At 36.2% G+C, this 25,597-nt stretch overlaps 4 protein-coding genes across 4 annotated transcripts in view; 1 reads left to right on the plus strand and 3 right to left on the minus strand.

Annotated features, from left to right (window-relative positions):
- The first annotated feature begins 2,302 nt into the window (after positions 1-2,302).
- gamt (guanidinoacetate N-methyltransferase) lies at positions 2,303-5,944 on the plus strand. Its single transcript, XM_079393041.1, has 6 exons — positions 2,303-2,681; positions 3,868-4,013; positions 4,112-4,175; positions 5,232-5,299; positions 5,405-5,515; positions 5,601-5,944. Exons 1-6 carry the CDS (start codon positions 2,507-2,509, stop codon positions 5,739-5,741), a joined length of 705 nt encoding a protein of 234 aa, XP_079249167.1. The 5' UTR covers positions 2,303-2,506; the 3' UTR covers positions 5,742-5,944.
- Positions 5,945-6,341: 397 nt separating this feature from the next.
- On the minus strand, positions 6,342-11,119 carry LOC306854647 (NADH-quinone oxidoreductase subunit B-like). The gene is made up of 8 exons (XM_079392828.1): positions 11,061-11,119; positions 9,924-9,960; positions 9,722-9,790; positions 9,510-9,627; positions 8,750-8,929; positions 8,349-8,395; positions 8,179-8,267; positions 6,342-6,725 (listed from the first exon to the last, which is right to left on the minus strand). The coding sequence occupies exons 1-8, from the start codon at positions 11,074-11,076 to the stop codon at positions 6,628-6,630; spliced, it is 654 nt and encodes a 217-aa protein (XP_079248954.1). The 5' UTR covers positions 11,077-11,119; the 3' UTR covers positions 6,342-6,627.
- An 856-nt stretch (positions 11,120-11,975) lies between these two features.
- LOC306855125 (CTD small phosphatase-like protein 2-A) lies at positions 11,976-19,891 on the minus strand. The gene is made up of 11 exons (XM_079393575.1): positions 19,637-19,891; positions 18,992-19,103; positions 18,810-18,905; positions 17,894-18,002; positions 17,693-17,810; positions 17,375-17,461; positions 15,851-15,913; positions 15,278-15,357; positions 14,080-14,206; positions 13,900-13,995; positions 11,976-12,540 (listed from the first exon to the last, which is right to left on the minus strand). The coding sequence occupies exons 1-11, from the start codon at positions 19,724-19,726 to the stop codon at positions 12,475-12,477; spliced, it is 1,044 nt and encodes a 347-aa protein (XP_079249701.1). The 5' UTR covers positions 19,727-19,891; the 3' UTR covers positions 11,976-12,474.
- Positions 19,892-20,531: 640 nt separating this feature from the next.
- LOC306854977 (AT-rich interactive domain-containing protein 3A-like) overlaps positions 20,532-25,597 on the minus strand; it is a 40,130-nt gene continuing 35,064 nt past the window's right edge. The window contains exons 8-9 of the mRNA XM_079393337.1: positions 24,083-24,172; positions 20,532-24,004 (exon numbers count right to left, since the gene is read on the minus strand). Of these exons, the coding sequence (XP_079249463.1) occupies positions 23,883-24,004; positions 24,083-24,172 (212 nt within the window). The 3' untranslated portion in view covers positions 20,532-23,882. The remainder of the gene's footprint in view (positions 24,005-24,082; positions 24,173-25,597) is intronic.

The following is a 25,597-nucleotide window of genomic DNA, read 5'->3' on the forward strand; positions in this document are numbered from 1 at the left end:
TTTAAATATGCAAAAGAAGCATTATTTAATGAAATATGTGCTAATTTGCATAAATGTCTGAACACTGGGTGAAGTCAGCTACAAAATTCTTCCTTTTTATTTATTTATTTATTTTGACATATTAGAGTCAAATGTTTTTACAGATCTCAGTTTTGTCAAAATACTTAGACAGAAAACAATATATTTTCACAATTGTTTTTTTTTTTTTTGGGTGGGGGGGGTAAAATGTTGTAAATCATATATGAACAAATCCCTCTGTAAATTTGTGATTTAGGCAGGAATAAAAATGTAAAGTTTGGTGTGTCTAAGTGGTGATTTATGGCTCAGTGTAGGATAAAAAAAAGTCATTTTTGAGATGAAATACTATAAAAGAAACACTTAACAGTGTCTTTTGGATGTTTTCTTTCCATTGGTCTGGAAAGCCCAAAAGCTCAAACTTGACAGATGCACGAAAAAAAAATGTGTTTTTGCCTGCAGTGTCTCCCCTTAAGTTAACATTAGCATGCATTGTGGATGCGTAAGTAAACAATAGCACCTTTGATAGCTATTAGCATACTAGCATGAGTACGTTCAAAAAAGTTTACTCAGAAATACGTTTGTTTTTGAAGAATGTTCTGGCTTTTAATATAGTGAGAAATAATGAGGACTGAGGCTGTCCAGCTTTGCCATTGATCCAGCTCTCTTCTCATGAAAGTTCATGAGAAAAGCAGCAAAAACCAATTCACCAATGAATCATTATTTTTGGTCTTTTTGGGTGTTCCAGGTCACAAAACAGGTCTGAATGATTTGTTTGCAAGTCCAACTGATTCATGGCTAGACTCACTGACCCGGTTGTGGTTAACAGTTCACTGGAGGGAAGATTTATTCCATATTTCAGTTTGTTTTTCACATTAAGCCATCATATGACTTCAAAAGTCTTGAAATAGAACATTTCTCATATTTCACGGTCCTCTCTGAAACACAGAAAGCTCAGTTCCCATTTAATGTATTTGCATGGAAAAAGTGGCCTGTACATTCTCAAAATTTCAAAATCAAACAAAAATCAAGAAAATCGTACAGGTTTGTAATGACTTGAGTGAGTGAATGAGGACAGAATCCTTTTTTTGTGAACTGTCTCTTTAAGAAATGTCAGTTCTTAGTGTGCTTAATTGTAATTCAGTAATAAGTTGTTTGCAATGTACTATCAGCAAACCTGGTTCAACAGGTTCATGAATACACTGTTGGGGGTGCAGTTAGCTATCAGTGTTTACAGGACAGGAGAATGAGCTACTACTGTATAGAATATGAAAATCAAAGAGGGTTGTCGCAGACACATCTATTAGTGATTAAATCCAATGTATTTTTGATTTGACCAAATAACATACAACCACAAAACCTAATAGTCAGTTTAAATGAATTAATTCCAATATACCTTATTTGCTGCTCACAGAATGTGAAGAAGTGTTGCAGCAGAGCACAGATGTGCCAATTCTGACACAATATTATTTTTTAACTATTTTGTAACACAGGAATGTTGGATATGCAAGTAGCCTACGAATTATTAACTGAAATATTGAAAAAATGTGGCCGTTCTGCATGTAAATAGTTCAGGAAGTCCACTTGTTCTGTACGATTGCACAACCTTATCAGGCCTACGTGATTAGAGTTAATAGTCAGACTGCATGCCTACTTAAACGTACAAAGGCACCACACTAGTACTGTTTCTTTTTATTTTTGGTGGGACAAAGATCACAGAAATACCATGTTTTTGGACATGTATCATGCATGATATGTATATGGTAATCATTCAGTACCATGGTATAAGATTGAGTCCAAGTCTTAGATCAGTTTATATTTGCTGTATAACAATTTGTGTGAAAAGTTAAATTGAAAATGTCTTTATTTAATCTGATATGAGCTCCTGCAGACCTTGATGATCCATGTTAGTCAAAGTCTGCTTTATTGTGCATTCTGCCACATGTATAGCACATACATACAGAGAATTGAAACTGCGTTACTCTCAGTCCCTTGGTGCATACAGAAAAACACTGAAGGTAGAATGTAAAAATAAATACAGATTAAATAGATACAACTATGCAAATAAAGACAAGCATGATCTGGCACAAGAGTTCACAGCTGTTGGGTAACAGTCCCTTTGATTCACAGATTTTCAATGCGGTTTTGCACAGCAAATCAAAGTGCCATCATGTACTTTCATCTACAATCACAGTGGTTCTGCATAACCCAGACTTTTTAAATAGTAAAGGATAGTGAGGGTTTCAGCTGTTGGGTTAACCACCATGAATCAGAAGCTGTTCCAGCTGTCTGTCTAGAGAGCAATGCATGTGAGAGACCACCCCCTTCTCAGTGGACTCCTTATCAACGCTCACTCTTTGACTACACTGATACTTGCACAATCAGCAGTTCTTTAAATATATAACACTCAAGGCACGACAGATACGATCTCTTCAGCCATTGCGCGTTGATACAACACCACCCCACATCTGTCAAAGTTCAACAATCCACCATGACCACCGCTCAGCCGATCTTCTCAAAGGGAGAAAACTGCAAACAAGTGTGGCACGACGCGAATGCTGACTACAATGAGTCAGACACACACTTGGAGATCATGGGAAAACCTGTTATGGAGCGCTGGGAGACTCCATACATGCACTCTCTTGCAACAGTTGCTGCATCTAAAGGTAATTTGCTCTTTTAATTCTTGATCAGCTGAAACAGTGAGTCAAAAAAGTCGATTAGTTGCGTTACGTTTTCGTTGAAAGTGACTTTATAACAGTCCTATATATTTAAAAGAGTCAATAATATCCGTCAAAACCTTTAAAACGAGACATGCCCTCAATAACACTGTAAAATTAAGCATTCTACTATGGATTCCGATTCTTAAATGAATCATTCAGTTGAATCGAATCTTTCGAACAAACCTGCAAACGATTCATTCGTGAATCGGTCATCAACTCACTGACTCCTTGAACCGTGCACTGTCCGAATAAAGTGTTTATTATGCAAAAATAACTATTTTATGTCCGAATATGCAGTATTTATGTAACGGAAAATTAGAAAAACAAAAGACGTATTTTTTTGGATACGTCCAAATCAGGGTTAATAATTGGGATTAAGTTTGATTAGCAAGGGCCTTCTTCGCTTTATCTTTCATATGCCAATAATCTGACCAAAAAGTAATTGAAAAAAATGATAAATAATACATCAAACGTCAATTTTTTTACAACATTGTATGTCACACCATGATGACCGCTAAATCAGTTCTAAAAGATCTGTTCGAAAGAACCGATTCCAGAAACGAGTCTTCTCAGAGACGTAGCTAATGAATATTAATGTAGCAGTGCTGACGTTGCTTCGAAACCTTCCTGGAGCGACCAATGGCGTTGCCTAATTAATATTAAGTAGCTAGAAATCATAGAGCGTGAACGTTCACGTTGTAGCAGTCAGATAAGATTTCGTAATCTGTGAATGTGACACAACCACGTGCTTGTGCCACGACGGCAGGTGCAAAACTTTCACACGCAAACTGTGGATGTTAAACACTAGATGCAGTTAGTTCTCATTTAAAAGCTTAAACATGGTTTCATAGTCGCACAGAGCATGCCACATCAACGGGATTTCTAGAAATGCTATTCGTTTGAGAAGGTCAGGACACTAGTGACCTCTGCTTTACTCCTCACTTGCCTATTTTTACTCCTTTCTGAAATATCACCTCTTGCAGCTCCGGGACCTTTCCCATGACCGCCACTCTGTCAATAATATCTGGCATAGTAAAATACACTTGGATGCAGTTGTAGTGAGAAGCACTGAATTATGAATAAAAAAACACATAAAAAGCATAAACTCTCCTCTTGTTTGGGAATGAAGGTGGAAGGGTGCTCGAGATCGGCTTTGGAATGGCCATAGCAGCCACTAAAGTGGAGTCCTTCCCCATTGAGGAGCATTGGATCATTGAGTGCAACGATGGTGTGTTCCAGAGGCTACAGGAATGGGCCAAAAGTCAACCACATAAAGTAAACAAAATATAGCTGTATTTACAAATTGTGTTGAGTTATTACAAAGCAGCTTATGACTTCTTAAACTGTTCATTATTTTGGTTATACTTGCATAGGTCGTTCCTCTGAAAGGCCTGTGGGAAGATGTGGTGCCAACCCTACCCGACAATCACTTTGATGGTAAAATCATTTTAATATTTAGTATAATGCAAGCAAAATATCTTTTTTTAAATGCACATGCATAATGGTAACCTTCAGTACAAAAGAGGTGAAATGTGCTGTTTACTTGCCGATGACTACATAAAACAAGAAAAGTCTTGAAAGGAATTAATACTTTTATTCAACAAGGATGCATTAAATTAATCAAAAGTGATAGTACAAAAGACTTGCTGAAAAGAAATGCTGTTTTTTTTTTCCAGAATCCTGAAAAAATAGCATTCTCACAAAAAATAAGAAGCAGCACAACTGTTTTCAACATTTGTGAGGTTAAGAAATGTTTCTTGAGCAGCAAATCAGCATATTATAATGATTCTGAAGGATCGTGTGACACTGAAGACTGCAGTAATGATGCTGAAAACTCAGCTTTGATCAAAGGAATAAATTACATTTTAAAATAGAAAATGCTTATTTTAAATTCTAATATTTTGCATATTTGCTGCAATGACTTTTTTCTCTCCAAAAAAATCTTACAAACCTCAAACTTTTAAATGGTAGTGTAAATTTTGTCTAATAATATAATATCTTAAATTGCACTGGACAGAAAATAATTATTATATGTGACCCTGGATACACAAAACCAGTCATAAGGGTGAAATTGAGATTTGTATATCACTGAATAAATAATCTTTCCATTGATGTAGGGTTTGTTAGGATCGGACAATATTTGGCTGAGATGCAACTATTTGAAAATCTGGAATCTGAAGGTGCAAAACAAATTTGCAAAAATCACCTTGAAAGTTGTTCAAATAAAGTTCTTAGCAATGCATATTACTAATCAAAAAGTAAGTTTTGTTTATGTTAGGATGACATGATCTTTACATAATATCCTAAAGATTTTTGGCATTAAAGAAAAATGGGTCATTTTGACCGATACAACGTATTGTTGGCTATTGCTACAAATATACCCGTGCGACTTATGACTGGTTTTGTGCTCCAGGGTCACATATAAGGTTGCATTTAAGGAAATTTGTAACAATTGTGTGAAGTACTCCGCATATATTTGTCATCCAAACACAGGTATTCTTTATGACACATATCCTTTGTCAGAGGAGACCTGGCACACACATCAGTTCAACTTTATCAAGGTTGGCAGACAGTTATATTGAAACCATTTGGGCTGATGTTTGCTGCGAGTGATCACACTCCATTTTGCCGAAGGGTTTCCTAATCACATTGAACTGTGTCGTCAGGGTCACGCTAACAGACTGCTGAAGCCTGGCGGTGTGCTCACATACTGTAATCTCACTTCCTGGGGTGAGCTGCTGAAAAGCAAATATAAAGACATCGACCAAATGTTCCAAGTGAGTAGCTCAGTTCTTGCCGCAACTAAATCCATATCATTGTGCTGTGGATATATGATGAGAAATCGACTTTTTTTTTTCCCAGGAGACACAAGTTCCCCACCTGGTGGAAGCGGGATTCAAAAAGGAGAAGATCAGCACCACATTGATGGACATCAGTCCTCCCAGTGACTGCAAATACTATTCCTTTAATAAGATGATCACACCAACTATTGTTAAAGAATAAGAAAAACAAACTATATAAATCATTCTGCTGTCAAGTGTCTCTCAAATGAAATTATTTAATTCATTTATAAGGGTGAATTTCATTTAATTGCTCCAAAATAATTAGAAAAAGGTTTTATAAATGACTAGTTGTGCCATTCAAAGACTTATTTCTTTTCTTTTTGATTATATTACATCAAATAAACACAACATAATTTACATTGCTACTCGTTGTGGTTTATATATATCGGTATTGTGAATGTATTCACAGACAAAGAGCGCAGTGTTGTTTACTATCACTGAGGTACTATTATAGTTTTAACATCTTTTATACTTTCTGCATTCATCTTAATTTTAGTTAGCTTTTGCAATTTTTATTAGTTGTTTTTAAATGTCTATCGGTTTTATTTGAAAAGTTTTTAGTACATCATTAAACTGATTGAAAATGAGAAATGTTGCCTTAAACAGCTAAAACAAAATAAGTGTTTATATTAAGTTTTATAATAAAACCAAAAATATATATATAAAGCCTTTTTGCATTTATACATATTAGAATTTATGATACTTGCAGTTTTATTTTGAGTTGTTTAGAAAAATAGTTTTTCATTACTCTAACACAGTACAAAAAAAAACCTTTATAGTCGATTACTTATATATACATATGTTACATATGCTTTGTTTACCCCAATGCAGAAATAACAAATGATAATTAATGGACCACCATGACAAAACACAAATATCTGCATCAAACAGAAGTCAATGCACTCAGCGGTGAAGCAGAAAGTCTTTATTGTAGCTACAAAGAGGAAGAGCTTGAGCTCAAACCAGAGCAGCTCCTGAGAAATCAGCCTTCACATGACCAGTATTAAATAAACATCTCAGAGCAGAAACACAAACAAAATCACACCTCACTTGCGATACCAAATTTGCATTTTCTTTTCTCGCTTAATCTTCTTCTGTAACTGCAGTGTTCCATAAAGCAGAGCCTCTGCTGTTGGAGGACAACCTGGACAGACAGACAGACAGATCATTTTATTACACACGTATTGGAGACAATTCTGTCTATAGTAGGCTAGTAGTAATATGTACACTTTTCTTTTTCATATACAATATCGATATTTTATGAAAGCCCATTTCCGCCACTGAATAAAAAAAAATAAAGGTAATTGCGACTTTTTCTAACAACTCAGGCCCCATTTACCCTAATGCGTTTTCGTTTTAAAACGGTGTTTCAGAATGAAAACGATCCTCGTTTACACTGGCGTTTCAGAAACTATCTCCGTTTACATAACACCACTGAAAACACGTCACATGACCATTCATGCAGGTACTACCATAGATGCGGATGCGTCTGCGTGCTTGGAGCGGTCGAATGGGGAATATATACCCATACATATCTCTGGGTACAATAACGAGCATGATGTAATTGTTTACACGGTCGTCAAGGATACGCAGAGCGAATGTGGGCAGCCACGCCATCGTTTTCAAAAGTCCAATAGACCAAAAAAGTCTCCATTTTAGTCCGTTTACACAGAAACGCAACCCCAAAGTTTTCAAACCAAAACGGGCTCTGCAGCGTTTTCAAAAGTGTAAACGCCAGGCGTAACCGTAGCAAAAGTTATGCGTTTTAAAACGAAAACGCAATAGTGTAAACGAGGCCTCAGACTTTTTTTTTTTCTGGTATTGCGTGTTTACTCAGAATTGTGAGATATAAATTTTATTACTTTTTTCTTAGACTTGCAATATACAAACCAAGCCAGAATTGCGAGATATAAACTCGCAATTATAAGAACCGCCCCCCCATCAGAAATTGACTTTATAACTTGCAATTTCAAGTTTCTCTCTCAATTCTGAGAAAAATCGTCAGAATTGCAAGTTTATATCTAACAACCCTGACTTTATAACTCACAAGCAAGAAGTCAGAATTGCGAGAAAAAAGGTCCAAATTGTGAGAAGAAAATCGCAATTACCTTTATTTTTTATTTAGTGGCGGAAACAGGCTTCCATAATATTGACCACAATATTGCTTTACAATGGGGGTGGAAATGCTTTCTACGTGTTTGTTAGACTTTGAGAATGAACGTAAACAAACTCCACAGAGTTTTTAATTTAGGGCCCCAAGAAATCTTTTTTATTTTCCATCAAATGTTTTCTGTTTATCATCAAAAATGGTGTCTATTGAAATTAATTACTAAGACTTCAACTATTTAAATGACTTGGTGTAATCAAATTAATAATCATGTCAGATTTTTTTCAAGTTGAACTGAACTTTTATTTTGTCAGTCTGTCGTGAAGATGTTTGAGTTTGGCAGCTGGTGAAGTGACTCTCAGAGCAGCTCTGGAGATGAAGTTCTCGTGTTCATGTCTCACACGCTGAAAACACTGCGAGCGTCACGTGTGTTTGAGTTTGTGTAGCACACACACACAGAACATGTTATAGGTGTTTAAATGAAACACACCTGGGACGTAGATGTCCACTGGAACGATGCGATCACAACCCCGGACCACTGAATAGGAGTAGTGATAGTAGCCACCGCCGTTAGCACAGCTACCAGGAAGACAGTTTTAGTAGATATAGTATGATACAAATAAACTAGTTTGTTCTGATCAGCTTATTAGTGTTTCTCACCTTCCCATTGAAATAACGTATCTGGGCTCTGGCATTTGGTCATACACCTGCAATGCACGCAGAGCATTATTACACTATAACATAAACATTTGCTTTAAAGGGATAGTTCACAAAAAAACTAAATCTGTCATTTACTCACACTGAGTAAATTAGTTTTTTTTCTTCTCGTGAACACAAAAGATTATATTTTAAAGAATGTTGGTAACGAAGCAGTTGACTTTTAGGCTTCCCACATTCTTCAAAATAGATTGTTCAGCAGAAGAAAGAAAATCATACAGGTTTGGAACAACTTGAGAAGTAAATGATGACCATTTTTATTTTTGGGTGAACTGTTCTTTTAAACCTAGTACTAAACATTTATATTAAAGGGGAGTTTATTATTATGGATAGGGTGCAATTACCTTACGCAGTGCAGGAGCCATCTTGTTGGTTAATGTCCCTGCGACTATCATGACATCAGCCTGTCTGGGACTGGCTCTGAACACGACACCGAAGCGATCCATGTCGTAACGAGGAGCCGCCATGTGCATCATCTCCACAGCACAACACGCCAGGCCAAAGGTCATCGGCCATAGGGAGCTCTGAAATGCAAACATTTTACATTTTTAACTTTCCCCCCATTTTTACAGGAAAACAATTATGCACTACAGTGCAATTTTTAAGGGTCAGTTAATGTTTTTTTTTTTAATGAACCATTTTATTCAGCAAGGATGCATTACATTGATCAAAAGTGACAGTAAAGACAACGTTACAAAAGATTTGTATTCGAAATAAATGTTGTTCTTTTGAATAGGTGTTGTGATTTCCACTAAAATATGAAGCAGAACTACTTTTTTACATGAATAATAATCAGAAATGTTTCTTGAGCAGCAAATCAGCTTCTTCGAATCATTTCCGGAGGATCACGTGACACTGAAGACTGGAGCCATGATGCTGAAAATTCATCATAGGACTAAATTACACTTTAAAATACATAAGTTATTTTAAATTACAATAATATTTAGCAATTTTTTGACTATTTTTGATCACATAAATGCAACCTTGTGGGGCAGAAGAGACTTCTTTTAAAAACAAATCTACAGACAGCAAACTTTTGAATGACCGTGTTTGTATTTGGTGTCTTTGAAGCACATTTTTGTAAACATGTAGAGAGTTACGTACTCTGCGTGCCCAGTTGACCAGGTCGTCCAGCTTGGTGATGACGTATTCACCCTTGCTGCTGACCGCTGAAGCTGGTTTTGGGGCCAAAGCTGTGCTTTTCTCTCTGAACGGGACCAGACTGGAAAGAAGGGTATGCTCATTTAATAATTACTACTCAGTTTAATACTTCTTTTATAACTGCTCAGGACAGGCAACATACAACCATTTCACACCTTGATGTGTTTTCATCCTTTTTGTCTTTCAAAGGAACCTTTTTATGAGCAGAAAACGATGAAATGGCCCTATATCACAAACACAAAATCAAGTTTAAAAAAATAATTAACAACATTTTACAAAATTAGTCAAATATAAGAAAAAAGATAAACTAATATTTAAATAAATAAATAAAATCCTTAAAGCTAATTCAAAATTTACCTTAGATTAAAGGAGCCAAGGGCAGGAAGACGGGGAACTGAAATAACACATTATTTAACGTTAATTAAGTGTGTGCATGTCTAATATATAATATATATTTGTGACCCTGGAGCACAAAAGCAGTCTTAAGTGCCTGGGGTATATTTGTAGCAATAGCCAAAATACATTGTATGGGTCAAAAGTATCCATTTTTCTTTTATGCCAAAAATCATTAGGATATTAAGTAAAGATCATGTTCTATTTAGTAAATTTCTTACCGTAAATATATCTAAACTTCATTTTTGATCAGTAATATGCATTGCTAAGAACTTAATTTAGACAACTTTAAAGGTGATTTTCTCAATATTTAGATTTTTATGCATCCTCAGATTCCAGATTTTCAAATAGTTGTATCTCAGCCAAATATTTTGAAAAATTGACACTTAAGACCGATTTTGTGGTCCAGGGTCTCTCTCACACACACACACACACACACACACACACACACACACACACACACACACACACACACACTCACTCACTCTCACACACACACACACACACACACTCACTCACTCTCACACACACTCACACACACACACTCACACACTCACACTCACACACACTCACACATATAACCATGAATGTCTGTGCAGTAGTATTTCAATCTCAAAATATTAAAAATAAAACAAATTTGCACATTATTATTACACATTATTATTATATCAGCGCAAATAATAATAATGAAACCATAACAAAAATTAAAAACATTACAATAATTACTGTGCTTAAATCAATGCTCAGTATATAGTTTTTTTTTTAACTGCAATAAATAATCCGCTAAATTAATTCTCACAACTTCTGCGTTATTACGCGTTTAATAAGGTATTAGGTACCTTTGTGACAGTAATTTACAAAAAATCTGAGTGGCTTTTTGACTTTGAAAGGCATGAATAATAAAACATATCTTTATTCTGTAAATAAAGCGAGTTGAGTAACAAGGTCAGCGAGCAAAGTCCTTCATGACACGAAGTAATTCCTTCAACAACTGAAGAGGTGATGTAGTTTAGTAACATCTAATGCATGCCACCTGTATATAATGCAGTAACTGCGCCATCCAGAGAGTTTAATCTCCTCGGATCAAGCTCGTTTACTCACCCATCAACGCCGCCATGTTTGCCTCCCAACTACTTCCGGTGGCGCAGATTCCTCAAAGCGAATAAAAGTCCTCTGATAATAAATACCTCAAACAAAATCAATACAAAACAGAGCGCTTGATTTGAAGTTATTCACATTACATAAGAAATTTGACTAAATAAAATCATTCGTGCGCTCAGTATCATCAAAGTAATATATAGTCCACAAAAACGGACTTTCCTACTTTAATTTGCCCATTTATATATAACAAAACTACATTAACAGAATGTCTATTAATTGATAAAGTTTTCAGCATAGGCTTGTGTGTCATTTTTAATGTATTTATTTTGAAGAGCTGAAAGCTGGTCCATATTAATTAGTCTTTTCAAAGAACAATTTAACATCAGTAAAGGTTGAAAGTAATTATGACTGCTGTGCTGTAATCATCGCTGAGATTATGGGGTTGTTACCAAACTGAAAAATAAAGGCAAAACCATTTCAAAAGGTACTAAAGGTAAATAACTTGATAGTGTTCACAAATGGAAACATAATAGTAATTGAATTCTTTGCTTTATTTTAGTTCAATCGTGGCCATGTTGTACTAATTTGTTCCCATTTTAATTTAACTAAAGTTAATCAGAACAACAATTTAGCTAAGTTTGAACAGATTTAACCTTTGTGCTGTGTTGAAAACACTTCACCGAATTTGGCGTTTCCAACCAGCCTACAATAAATGATTGTAAATCTCTCATTACGCTCTTGGTTTCAATCTTTCTATCAACGTGGCACAGGCTTTCTATTATATTTTGGAACTATTTCATTGATCTGAGCTTAAAACGCCTCCGTGGACATTTTTCAACATGCATCTCAAGTAAATGCATCTTCATTTAAAGATGCTTAGATAATCTGATTAGAAAAGAAAAGGTAGAATTTTGTGTAGTGCATGCAATATTTAATGGCATGACTATAAGACTGTCTTAAAGCGATAGCACACCTTTTCTTAGCAAACTAAACAACTTAAGTGTTATCCATGTCTGTCGAACAAACAGAGCAAGTTACAGACCCACGTTTTTCAGAAACACAATTTTTTTTTTATTGGTTACTGAAAACTGGCCTAAGCATCCATCAAAAATAGAATTCTGGGTACAATACATATTGAAATGAATTTCAACAGATTCAAGTGTGAAAGCATTCTTCCAATGGCACAAACCTGTACAAATATCTCAAGGTTTATCAATAAATAAAGAATCTAGTCCTATTCTTCAAGAAAGGTCAGAACACCAGCTGACCAGGATGATAAGACTCTTCTCTATCATATAAGCACTATTATTATACCAGAGTATAAAATTATACAACACATTTGGCCTTGTATATAGTATGGAGCATGGGAATTTCACTGGCATTTACAAGCATAGCTTTACATTTAATACAGGGATTAGTCTTCAGAAAGCAGCCTGTGGAAGTGATCGTTTCTCTTCTTCAAAACATTTCTGATGTCATCCTAGAAACACAATAAAAAAGAGAAAATTGAATCAGTACTAAAAATTACAACTTGTTTAGACTTAAAACAAGTACTCATAAAAAATAAATACATAATACTCACACACGCAAGACAAGCAACCCCCCATTTTTTTTTAAACACGTATACGATATTTAAAACAATTATACAATACTTTACAATTGTGCAGTAAAATTCACTTAAATTCACTTTTCATTCACGGAGATGATGAAAAAATGTGCCAAAAAACCTTTGGAGATGACAATTACATGAAACTACCATTAAATCCAGTAGATGGCAGCAGAGGATCACTCAATAGCTCAGTTTTAATTTAAAAACTACATATTTTGCCTTAAAAAGGACACATTAAAAAGTGTTTTAACTGTAGAAGCTGCTAAATATATTCAGCCAACACAGACTTGTTGCTGTTGTGGTTTCGTTACTCTGCATCACTTAACGCAAGGTCTATTTTTGACATCGGTTGTCAGATAGATCGTTCCACCCAGGGTAGTTATCACTGTCAATCATAGCAATGACTGACGGAACAATTTAGCAGATTCACTCGCGTAATCTTTGACACTTGTATATGTGGACGTTCGGTCCTCTTAGACAAACAAAACTTTTCTTCAAATTGTCAATGGATTATGTAGAGAATCTAGAGAAACAGAGCAAAACTCTTATAGCGCAACTGACCTGAAAACTCCTGATAAATCAATGACTAACTACACAATCAAGCTCTTATTTATACCGTGAGTACGAGTTTTTCTCTCTCTGTGATTATATTAGGTAGATTTGCAAGCGTGTAGAACTCTGTAAACTTATGAAAACAAAAATGAGTTCATAGGGGATTCTTTTGATTAACCTACAGAGAGCACCTCTGTCTGGCCAATGCTTTCAACAGAGATGCCTGTGATTGGCTACAATACTCAACGCTGCAAAAACATGTAAATAAACTTGTAAACCGAAACCAGAGCGTGCACGCAAAAACACACAGGAGCGCTTAAAAGTGGTTGATTATAAGTGGGTACAGATATGAATTGATACTTATAGTACTGTAAAAAGAAAAAAACACTCTCATTGGATCTACACAAATCTCATAGGTGACCTATTTTGATCTCAAAAAGGTGAGTTTTGACCAAAAGGTGAGGAGTTTGCATCTATGATTGTTTAGGAACGATAGTATCTAGCCTGTTTTCTCTACTCTCTACTTTACTAGTTACATTATTAGTTTCAATAAAATGCCTTTTTGAACTGGGTAGGAAATTTATAGTTAATTTAAAATAATAATAATAATAGTTTTATGCTATATAATCTTAATTTAAAAAAATAATTGCATAGATGTTAATGGCTAAAAACACTCACCGCATGCACTAGTTTCTCCATGTACGGAATGAGCTTTTGCAGCTCACGGTCCTCCTGATCTCCAGTCCAGCTTTTTATGGGAATCATATTCATCAGCTAGAAAGAACAAACACAGATCCAATAAGAACATGGCACTGTTAAACGAACACATTTACATAGAAAAGGTAAAGACAAGCGTACGTGATATGGGAAGGTGTGTGGGGCGTTGTCCAGGATGACCGTCTTCGACGGGTCTCTCTCCAGAATGGTCAAGTCTTTAATGTAGTGTCCAAGCACACAGGCGCAATCGTCCTGATACAAACGATGCCTTTAAAACAAAGAAAGCCACATCAGTATATATTCATACTTTCTTCAAAGCAAAGCTTGTGACCTGTAAACAAAGAAAAGTGAATAGCTCCAAATAATTCCTTATTATTGGGAGTTTAAACAGACTCATTTTAGTTACACTAAATTAAAATGAGAAATGGTGCCTTGTCAGCTCTGCGCAGGACGGTTTTCTTAATCCCGCCCTATTGCCATAATGTGTGTGTTGCAATCCCACCTGCACACTCAAACATTCTAATATTGTATACAATTTTCACGCATAAGGGAGTCGCTATCATGTGTACTCTATTACACGCTGTTCACTTCCACTTTCGATTTCGCAATCACGCGTACTCATCGTCAGATATTTGTCAATGAGCTCAGGATCTGTTGAGCAGCAAATCCTGTTTATGATAAAGTAATGTATGTGTGTAAAATATGTATTTTAGGTATGGAAATGACATTGAGATTTGATATTTGGGATATGGTCTAGTGGATTACGCTACTTTGGACTGTTTTTGACTGGCATGGGCTAGTTTTGTCATGCAGACCTGGCAACCCTGGCTGTACGGAGAAGAGCAGAGGCTTTCAGTTACTTAGGGCTGTGCAATTAATCAAAATGCAGTTTTCGATTTTGGCCTCCAATGATTATGAAAATACAATAATCGAGATAAAACGATTATTGCGCCCCATTCTGCTCCATTTCTAGCAGTGCGCTTTCGTATCCGCCCCCCCCCCCCAAAAAAAGCTCAATTTCATGTGCAAATCTATAAAATCAAGTAACGTGACTTTTGCAAAATGGTACGTGCTTAAAGTTGATTAGATTTATTCATGTTTTTAAAAGTGCGAAAGGGAACTTGCACTGTTCCTCAGGAGGATATCGTGTATGCGCTCAGAGACAGAGCAGAGCACGGACATGTAAAGCCATCTTTTAGCTCAAGTTGTAGTCAATTAGACCATCGTTTGGCTCTCAGGTCAATGAAAAAGTGAGCGTTATGAGGCAGGTTTGCTGATGCCCAGCTGAGAAGCATTTTCCACACAATTTAGGGTATATGGGATTCAACATGTCTCTCACCTAAAGAGCTTTTTATTAGGGTCCAATATATCTACAATCTTCTCTGCATATTCCTTTTTTGCAGAGGTGTAAACAAACATCTGGAACAGAAAAACAAAACAGAATGGGTATATTAATACATTAATCCACTGGCAACATTTAAGGCTTGTTCACACCAACACAAATGTTCAGCACAAAAATTAGATCAGGTTTTTGCATACTATTTTGTCCGTTCAGACCCAAAAAAAAATAAATAAAAATAAAATAAAATAAATGAAAATGCAAAAGTCCCTTTCTGGAGAAGCAGAAACACCTTTCTGACACCCGCTTGTTATAGAGAAGAAATTAAGTCACATTTACATTATCTTCTAAACAGCCATTCAGAGTTCTGTATTTAATCTTGTGTTTATTAAATAACACCATTTTCTATGTTTTATATAACAAAAGCAGCTCTAGGCATGTAACCAAAATCACAAATCTTAATGGTTGCATTAATGGCATGTAAACGTCCAATCAAAAAAAAATAAAACATAAAATAAAATGTAGCACATCAAATATTCATCTCTGTTTTAGTGTAACATTCACAATGTTTACCTCGAAATGTTTGGTCATGGCTTGTAGAAACTCTTTGACATATGGTCTGAGGATCACGTAAACCTGTGAAAAGATGTCTAATGAATCACAGGATCAACACGATTGAAAGACTTTAATGAAAGCTGCAGGATGTTAACTTCTATTCCAACAAATGCATGCATAAGAAGCTTAAAGGTATGGTTCATATAAAAATTTGCTTAAAAAGGCACAATATGTAAGTTTTTTTTTAATTAAAAAATCCAAAAATCACTAGAACAGTGTTATATATTTTGCCGACTTGTGTACTTACATTATCCCAAATGTTTCAAAGTATGTTTAAATCCAGAGAAATAGCCATTTTAAATTGTGACTCGTCCCTGGTCATTGCGTTGCCTGCCAATGACGTCATACACCCTCGATATTTCCGGTTTTGTAGAAAACATGGAAACGCCAAAGACGCTTTAATATGTTATGCTTTTTATTAGACAGGTGACGACCACACAGTAGCATTATAACAGAACTTTAAAATGTATCTAGTATGATAAAACAGCGCTGCTTTAACGACCGGAAGAAGTGGAAGCGATCGACTGTGGCATAATAAAAGCTCCGCTGCTTTCGAGCCGTGTGTCGCGCTCGTTCAGAGGCCTCGTTTCGCTTCGACGGCTTTCAGCCTCACCCTGCTTCATACTATGACGTTATTAAATCTTTAAGACATTAGCTCTTCCATGAACATGATTTCTGCCCGAATCCCATCGGATTGCATCGGCTGTGGGGATGAAGACGACAACTCCCATGATTCCACACTCAGTCACACCAAGTTTGTTTCTTTGTTTGTTTTGAGTGTGTGCCCTCTAGCAGCGAAAACTTATATATTGTGCCTTTAAAGTGTATTCCCCCTCAGGCTATCCAAGATGTAGATGTTTGTTTCTTCATAGGAACTGATTTGGAGAAATTCACTTGCTCTGGAGTGAATGGGTGCCGTCAGAATGAGAGTCCAAGCGGCTGATAAAAACATCACAATAATCCACACCACTCCAGTACATCATAAAGATGACAAAAACCATCATAAAGATGTTTTTAACTCCATACCATTGCTTCTGGCTATAAAATATGAGTCCAGTAAAAATGTCTTGTCTGAATTAGGTGAGAATTATGCACCGTATACAAGCCTAACAGTCAAAACAGTGGATTTTCGTGATGTGGAAGGACAACAGGGTATAATATTTTGGCAAGAAGTGATGGTTTAAAGTAGTGATGGTTTAAAGTTAAAACGCCTTAATGATGGATTTGTTTCTTACAAACACACAGTTTTTCCACTTCACAAGAGGTTAACTGATGGACTGGAGTCGTGTGGATTATTGTGATGTTTTTATCAGCTGTTTGGACTCTCATTCTGACGGCACCCATTCACTGCAGAGGATCCACTGGTGAGCAAGTGATGGAATGCTACATTTCTCTGATGAAGAAACAAACTCATCTACATCTTGGATGGCCTGAAGGTGAGCACATGTTTAATTTTGAACATTAACTTATAGTTTTACCAACCTTGTACTTGTGATCTTGAAAGCAGGTATTGAAGGTGTATTCTGCATCATGAATCACATTGAGTGAACTGCACACGAGGGTTTCATCCTAGAATCATACAAAAATAAAACTAAGAATCACAAACCAGTCACCTCTAAACCTCAATCCATTTAGCCTACATGATAGTTAAAGCATCTCTCAGAGCGGGAGCATTAACGGCCCAGCTGATAATGGCCCTGCCATTAGTTTCCAGTCATCAAACTGCATGCAAATTCAATCAGTGCAGTCACATTCTGACCAAAATGTTGAAATGAGCGGGCTATTGTCAAAATAACTTACCAAATCGAGCACCAGGGTAGCAGCAGGTGTGCTCCTCGTCTTTGGCGGAATGTCCCGCACTGCTGAGACGGGCCTGGACTGCTGTGAACGACTCGGAATGTTCTTAATAAACATAAAACTGAGGAGAAAAACAAACATTTCAAATTAAACCTCAATCAGTCTGAAGCGCACAAAATTAAATCCTTTGAAGAAGAGACTCACGGGCTGAACACTTCTTCATTCTCTTCATCCTCTGAAAGAGGGCTGGCAGCACTGTAGCCAAACACGCGGTGTTCAGGACTGAACATGGGACTTGTGTTTGGCGGCTCTCCTATTAAAATAAACAACAGCTTACAACAACCCATAACTAGATGAAATCCCCAATCAGTCAGAGCGTGTTGCAAACATATCACTAGCAAATCTCATCAAGTAGATGCAAAAACATAATAGCAATAAAACAGGGGGTTGATGTATAAAAGTTATCACCCCCTCAAAGGAACTCTATGGGAATTCGGGCTTGTTTGGAAGTCTGAACCAGGAATTATATGAATTGGATTAGCTAGAAACAAAAAAAAACAGCACACAGATTCAGAACAGTCTAAAGGTCTGTGCCAAATTCAGTTTAAAACCATGGAGTACGGACAAAATGTTTCATAATAAAGGTCAGACACTTACAAAAGTGATTCAAATCAGGTTTACAAGTAGTACATGTCAATTTGAAAGCTTTTAAGATATCTGTAGTGTGAGAACATGTCGTGTTTTGAACTTGAGTTCATTAGTTTTTTTCATTTTTATTAACTGCCAGGGATATTACGGCTAACAAACTGAAACCACACACAAAAAAAAAGTGTTACTTGAATTTTTTATTTTTTTTAAACCTAACCTAAAAACGAATAAAGATGTCTGTATTGTAAGTTTAACTGTATCTACCTCAATTTAGCTATACATGTAATTGACACAGTTAATGTACATATCCCCAAATTAACCAAATTACTATGAGGAACAAATTAGTACAAAGTGGCCATGATTTAAGTTTTTCTTGTGCATGTCAAGTACTGGGCTCCATGCTAATAAATTGGCAAAAACTTTCAACTATTTGAAGTGGAATAAATGATCAGAATTGTTTAAATGCACTGACTGTCTCGTGGGGGTGTGAGAAAGCGCACTGCAGGAGAGTAGAGGCTTCGAGCAGCAGGAGTCAATGATTGACGGACTGGGGTCTTGAAATCTGACTCTAAAAATACAAATGTGAGCATGATATAAATACCGTATCATCATTAGTAGACTCTTAAATAACAATGGTCAAATTCAATGATGTACCTTTATTGTCAACAGCTGATAAAGCTTTTCTCCTCATCCGTGGACGTTTGGCTACTGTTGGGACATCATCAGGGTCCAGATTCATGCAGTCTTGAAGAACTTTAACTTCATCCTAAAGCGCAAACAAACCGGGCAGTTAATAAACCTGTGATTAAGAAATGTATTTTTGATATAAAAATGTGCAATTAAAAAATGCCTACCATCGGATCTCTTACAAAGAATATCATTTATCAATTTACGCGTTTTAATAACAAGACCCATGTGCTCAAATACACAGAGACGCTGATTGGACGAGATACAACTTCCCAAATGCCATTCAAAAATACTAAAGTCTTATTGGCTAGACTGAGAATTCGCCCCGCCCATAAACAGCTGAGGCAGCACTGCGACACTCAGCAGAAATACACAAATTACTATTATTTTTATGAACAATAACATGTTTTTTTAATGGTGGTTTGTGATATTCTAAATAAAAAATAATATAGTAACGTTGTTTAATTCCGCTCACCGGATCTCTTGCTTTAAATCGGTTAGCATCATGCTAACAAGGCCTGTGCAGATCGTCCACACACGCTCAGTCATACCAAACACACACAGAAGTTTAGTTTGCTTTTCATATGTCGTGTTCAACACAGAAAGACTGACCTGGGAGTGGAGCAGCGGGGTCTCCGGAGCGGCTCGGCGGCACGGTGTCGTCGGGTTTTCATTTAAAATATTTCTCGAGCGAAGTCTCATTTTGCTGGAGCCCCGATTAAAACACGTCTTCAACGGACATATGGATTTTAAACTCTCAGGAATAATGTTCAAACGTCGCGTTTATCTCCATGAACTCGATCCATTAGATTCGTCTCGCTGTTTCCAGACGGACTGACCGCAGTTTAAACTGAGGAAAAATACGCAATCGAGCGTTAGCCAATCAGAACACACGCCCGATGCGGTGGGCGGAGCTTCAAAAACAATGGCGCAACGTGATGCGGAAGTCAGTTGTTTACAGAGTTATGGTTTAGAAAGCAGAAACACGTCATTTATTAATGTAAAATTACGGCCACAAAAAATGGCAGTATTAATTGTAATGCTGTACTAATTGTATAATACTCTAAGTTTCAGTGGAATGTTTTTAATAGGCTAAAACAAGTGTCATTGCTAGGTTTGACCTGCAATAGCTGGTCAAAAATAATATTAAGATTAAAAAAAAAAAAATTTTCGTTGCTATACTGGCAACATACTAGTGATTTGTGAAATTACATTTCAAAAAGTTTACAATTATGACAAAAAAAAGTTATGTGGAGTTACATTTGCTATAATTAAAAAAAAGTGCATATAAATGTACATGATTGCAATACAAAACATGCATTTAATATATCAATGTCATTTAGATTTAATAAAAAATAAAAAACCCTCCTGCACCTCTAAAAGTTCTCTTTCTGAACAAAAAACAGTTTTTATGTACTGTAGAAAAGCATTGTGTTAACATGTTTCTACAATATACAGGGTTTTCTTAAATTCTTCAACTGAAATGAATCAAGAACCACTAACATTTCGTCAGAATTACACTTTATTGTATTCAATGTCTGTTAACAGCTGAAAATCTTCATTTTTGAAAAATCTGATGCTTGACAATTATAAAATGTAAACGTCAAGAGTACATTTTGCAAACTCTGGAACAACAAAACTCATCAACATTGACTTTTTTTTCCTTTATTTTAAACAGGGCAATAACGTACTGAAAGCAACAGAAAACAGACACATCCAAACTGGAGCTCCGGAATTACCTTTACATTACAACATATCAAAATGCAAATAACTTTAAAAAAACAAACAAAAAAAGAACAATTCTAGTCCATCTACTATAACTACATTTGTTTTTGAACACATGTTGAGGTGTTTTTGTGTCAGTATCTGGGTTATCAGCACTCACACTGAGAGAGGTACAGTTGTGGTGCGATGATTTCCCAAAATATAGATTATAGAGTATTTTCAATCCATAATAATCTGGCCATAACGGCACTTGTGAGACATTCTTTGGATCCCATATCCACCCCCCCAGTTACATATCAATATATTTATTTTCAAAATAAAGTTAATTATCCACACAAACAGAGATTAGATTAAATAGGTTAGGATTGTCTTTGTCCTTCACCCCTATAGAAGCGGCCAAGACGCAATTCAAAGTTTTAAAAAGTGGAATTGGTGCACAGTAGTACGCAAAACACCGTAACCAAAACCTTGTCTCTCCTAGGAGCAATTTCAGATTCAACCTAAGCAAGCCCAAACTCAAAAACACTCACAAAAGAAAAGGATATTTAGATAAAAATTAAATAAAAAATAGAAAGGAAAAAAAAAAAATTCATATACTTGCCATTAATCCTTGAGTCAATGTGGAAACATTTAGCATTACCATTATAAAAGTGTGAAATAAATGTTACGTGCACTGACCGCAGCACTAAGATGAACATATCTGTGTAACTAGAGGTAGAAGTGTATTTCCAGAGAAGACGACAAACGTCTTATAACGTAAAACCTAAACTTCACAGCGGTCCAAAAAATGGAAAGTGAATGACTTGATTTTTAGTGTAACGTTAAGATCTGCACAGAAAAAAAGCAAACAAAGAATAAGGCATCCTGCAATAACAGCGAAGGTTTATTTTACAGCAATTTGGTTGTCCTTGCAATAAAGTTGACTACATTAGCATGCTATATTCAAATTTGCATACGTTAAGGCATATAGCGGAGTAAAAACAGACCTGGATACCAACAGCTTGAAACGGGTGTTATGTGCATCTGTCTTACTCTGTGTGGTGTTTCCTAGAAAATCAAAATAAAGCACACTAAGGAAAGGTCATTACAATAAAGATCTACTGTTATACATCAACGTGTCACTTAAAAGTTGAAGGATTTGGTTGTAAAAGGCGGGCTTGTAGATGAAACGAGAACAGATTGAAGAAAAACGTGGCGTTTTTACAGTTTCAAGCAAAAAGGGGCTGGATATCACGGCTAATACATTAAGAATCAAATTCACAGAATAAAATGCCCTGTTCTTCCTCACAGCCGGTATACCGATCCATGTGAAAATGAACTGGCAAAGCTTGCAAACAGATCTTAGCTGATAAATGAGTTTGAGGTAGAGATTTTGGCAGTAATGACTTTGAAGGGTGTTAAAATGAGGTGTCCTTTTCTAAACAGGAAAAAAAACTAAAAAAAAAAAAAAAAAAAATTGTACAATACAGACAGAAAAGGTAACATTTTCTAGACTGTTTTCTGTACAGCAACTGTGGTCCTTGTGAATTATATGCATTGAGTGAGCATTAACAGTTTGACGGTTAAGGATCTCGGCTACGAAAGCAAAGGCTGCAAGCTTGATCCCAAATGAGGGCTCGAGGCATTTAAATTGCCCAAATTTGACCTGCAAGATCAAAATTAGGCTTTCGGTTTAAGAAAACCCCATTTCCATACAGCCTGGAGCATCTCTCGCCTATCAAACTCCAAATAATGATTCAACTTCTTATGAGCGAAGACAGAAGTTCAACGTTTCACCTCTCGATGCCCAACAAGTGGGTATTTTCACCTTGCATACAGTGTAATGCTAGAAGAGCTTGACATAATTCATAAACTGTAGCTACATGTTGATAAAAGACTGGCCAGGAAGAGTTGATGAGATGATTTAAAACAACCTTGAAGGGGTTGATCTGTTAAACACATGAAGCCACATCCTTCAAATTCCTTCATTTTTCAAAAGACACTTTTAAAGCATGTCATTGTAATTAGAATTTCCTCTGATTTGCGCTGTACAACACCTGCATCGTTGGACCCCTCAAAACTGCATTCAATTAAGCTAAAACGCCAAACTAAAGATCTCCAGTTAGTGTAGTATTCAAACACAAGATGATTTCTTTGTTCAGATCTTAAAATGAACCTATTACACTGTCATGCTTGGAGTCAAACTGTAATTATTTTCAACCAAACTGCTGATCTGAGAGAAAGCTCGGCAAAATTTGACACGAAAATGACCACTGAACTCTTCACACTTGTACTTCAGAGCAACTATTGGCCAAAATAAGTTTGTGGGCCGCGGCAGGTCCAGGTACGTTCGGACTCTGCCATAACTCAGCAACCTTTGCGAGGCTCACGGAGAACGTGACCTCCAGAGTTTGCCAGCAGTCATGAATGCATGTTTGAATCAGCTCCTTAAAGAGACAGCTCACCCAAAAATGAACATGCTGTCATTTACTCACCCTGCAAACTTGTATTAATTTCTTCTGTTATTATTTTTGGCTAAACTATCCTGAATCTTCACTGACTGATATTAAGCTCTGCGTTAGGAAACCAAATGGTTGAAAACTCACAAAAAAACCCAAAAACTTCGACAATAACGCACTTTGTATTGTGTTCGTGCTGAAGACGCTGGCCTGTCAACAGCGCTTTCAAACTGTGCTAAGGAAAAACCTTCAAGGCACTGCAGATACACAGAGAAAATAAAATCTACAATATATTATTAGTTCAGACCCTTAAGCTGTTTGTGTCACACGTTATAACAATAATACTATTGTTATGGTTTTGCCTATAGACGGAAAGCTTGTGTCAGTCAGAGACTATACAACCCTAAAAAGCAGAATCCTACTGCCTTGTTAACGCCAGACAGTGTGCTCACAGAAAGAGAAATAAATTATTCACAGGTTTTGCATATACATTATTTCATTATCTTTATAATAAACTCTGTTGTTATTTTAGATTATCTTTGACTCCTGAACAAAGGAGAGTGTAAATAAAAGACCTGAGCTAGTGTACTTCAAGTTGAGAACGATTCAGTTATTCCTGCACTGTTTTTTTTTGGCATATCTTCTGTATTAAGGTTTTTTGACTTTGGTTTTACACTGAGGAAAAGTCTGAGGTCCTAAGGCGATTGGTTGTTGGAGGAGGATGAGGTAGGTGTGTGGTGAACTGATTGAGGTCCGCTGTTGCCTGCAGAAGATTTGTTAGATGAGGTCGGCGCCGTGGCCTGGGCGAAGAGAACACCTATTGTGAGAAAACAGGAAGATTAGTCACTATTGAAACGAGGAGAACTTGAATAGAAAGAATCTGTCGGCTCCTCACCGGTGTAAACGACTCCATTGAGCTCCAACGACATGCTGATGCTGTTTAGGCCATTGGTGGTCAGGTTCATGGCGGAGTCCTGCCTGCTTTCTGATAGACAGGAGAGAAGAAGAAAAAAAAAAAAAAAAAAAGGGTTAAGTCTTTTTTTTTTTTTCTCCCCACACTTTGGAAAATTAATAGCACACCTCTTCTCAAAGAGCAGCATGAGGTGTTATTCACTTCACAACATTAAAACCACCTGCTTAATGGGGATGCATGATAACGGTGAAACAGTTCATCTCAATTATTTTGCTCAAAAAAAATATTATTTTTTAACGTCTCAGCAGAATTATTGCATTTCACATAACCACAAATAAAGAGAACATAAACTTGCATGTTTGCTTGTCTGTTACGAAAATAGTATGACTGTATTACGCTTTTATTTCAGTAGAGATCGCTAAACACCAATTTGCCTGTTTTCAGTGCATCAATGCTTTTTCCATAATGAAGAGAGAGCATGTACTCATGGTTGCCAGGTTGGGAGATTAAGGAGTTGTTTACACAACATCATTTATATTTACTAAAAACAGAAAACTATGCATTTGGACATTTATTTAAATGTCAACAGCTGAAAATGCCTGAACATGCTAACTTTTGAAAACAGGTTTCAAAGTGCAAGAAAAATTATACCGTCGTCTCTGTGTAAAAAAACTATACAAATGTAAATGTGAAAATGGTTACCCTAAGAAAACATACCCTAAATAAACCACGGAGTACAAAATGTACTGATTTATGAAAAAAAGCGTTGATTGGGGGATTTAAACTCGTGAAATCTGGCAACTGCAGCCATGAAAGCTTGTTGTTACCAATACATTTGTTATTAACTTCACCCAGGGGTGTCAAACATATGGCCCACTAAGGTGTCCAATCTGGCCAATGGAAAGTTTTAAAGGTTGTTTTATTTTTAAATGTAAAGTGGAACAAAATTGCTCATTTATTTGCACTGATGTCATGCCTCGGGACAAACGTTAGTATTAAGGGAGTTAAATTTGTCAGTGTTGTCCGTTTTTGCTCCGTTTCGCCAACAAAAATTGTGTTTAACAAAGACGGAGCAGAACATTTGTGTCTCTTCAATCAACACAATGTGTTTTGTTATTGAATGAGTCTTTCACCGCTTCGTTTCGAAATGAATCTTGAATGAGTGAGTCAATGAATCACTCGTTAAGACGTGAACCACCTACTGGCGGTTTTCATTTTAGATGTATTCATCCACTACAAGCATAAAACAACCAAGATACTATCTCAAAAACACACTTAGCAAAATAAGGTTTTCTTGTAAATTATACTGTAGTTTGTAGGGCTAATATTAATGCAATTGTGAACAAACTCGTACAGATTTGGAACAAGGAGTAAATGACAGAATCTTCATTGTTGGGCTGAGCTATATATGTGCCAACAATTAATACATCGGATAGGGATTTGTACAAATCACTAACCCAAAGTGTGAGAATGATTAATAATGGTGCTCACAAAGCT

The sequence above is a fragment of the Barbus barbus genome, assembly GCF_936440315.1.
Source record: "Barbus barbus genome assembly, chromosome: 35".
NCBI lineage: Eukaryota > Metazoa > Chordata > Actinopteri > Cypriniformes > Cyprinidae > Barbus > Barbus barbus.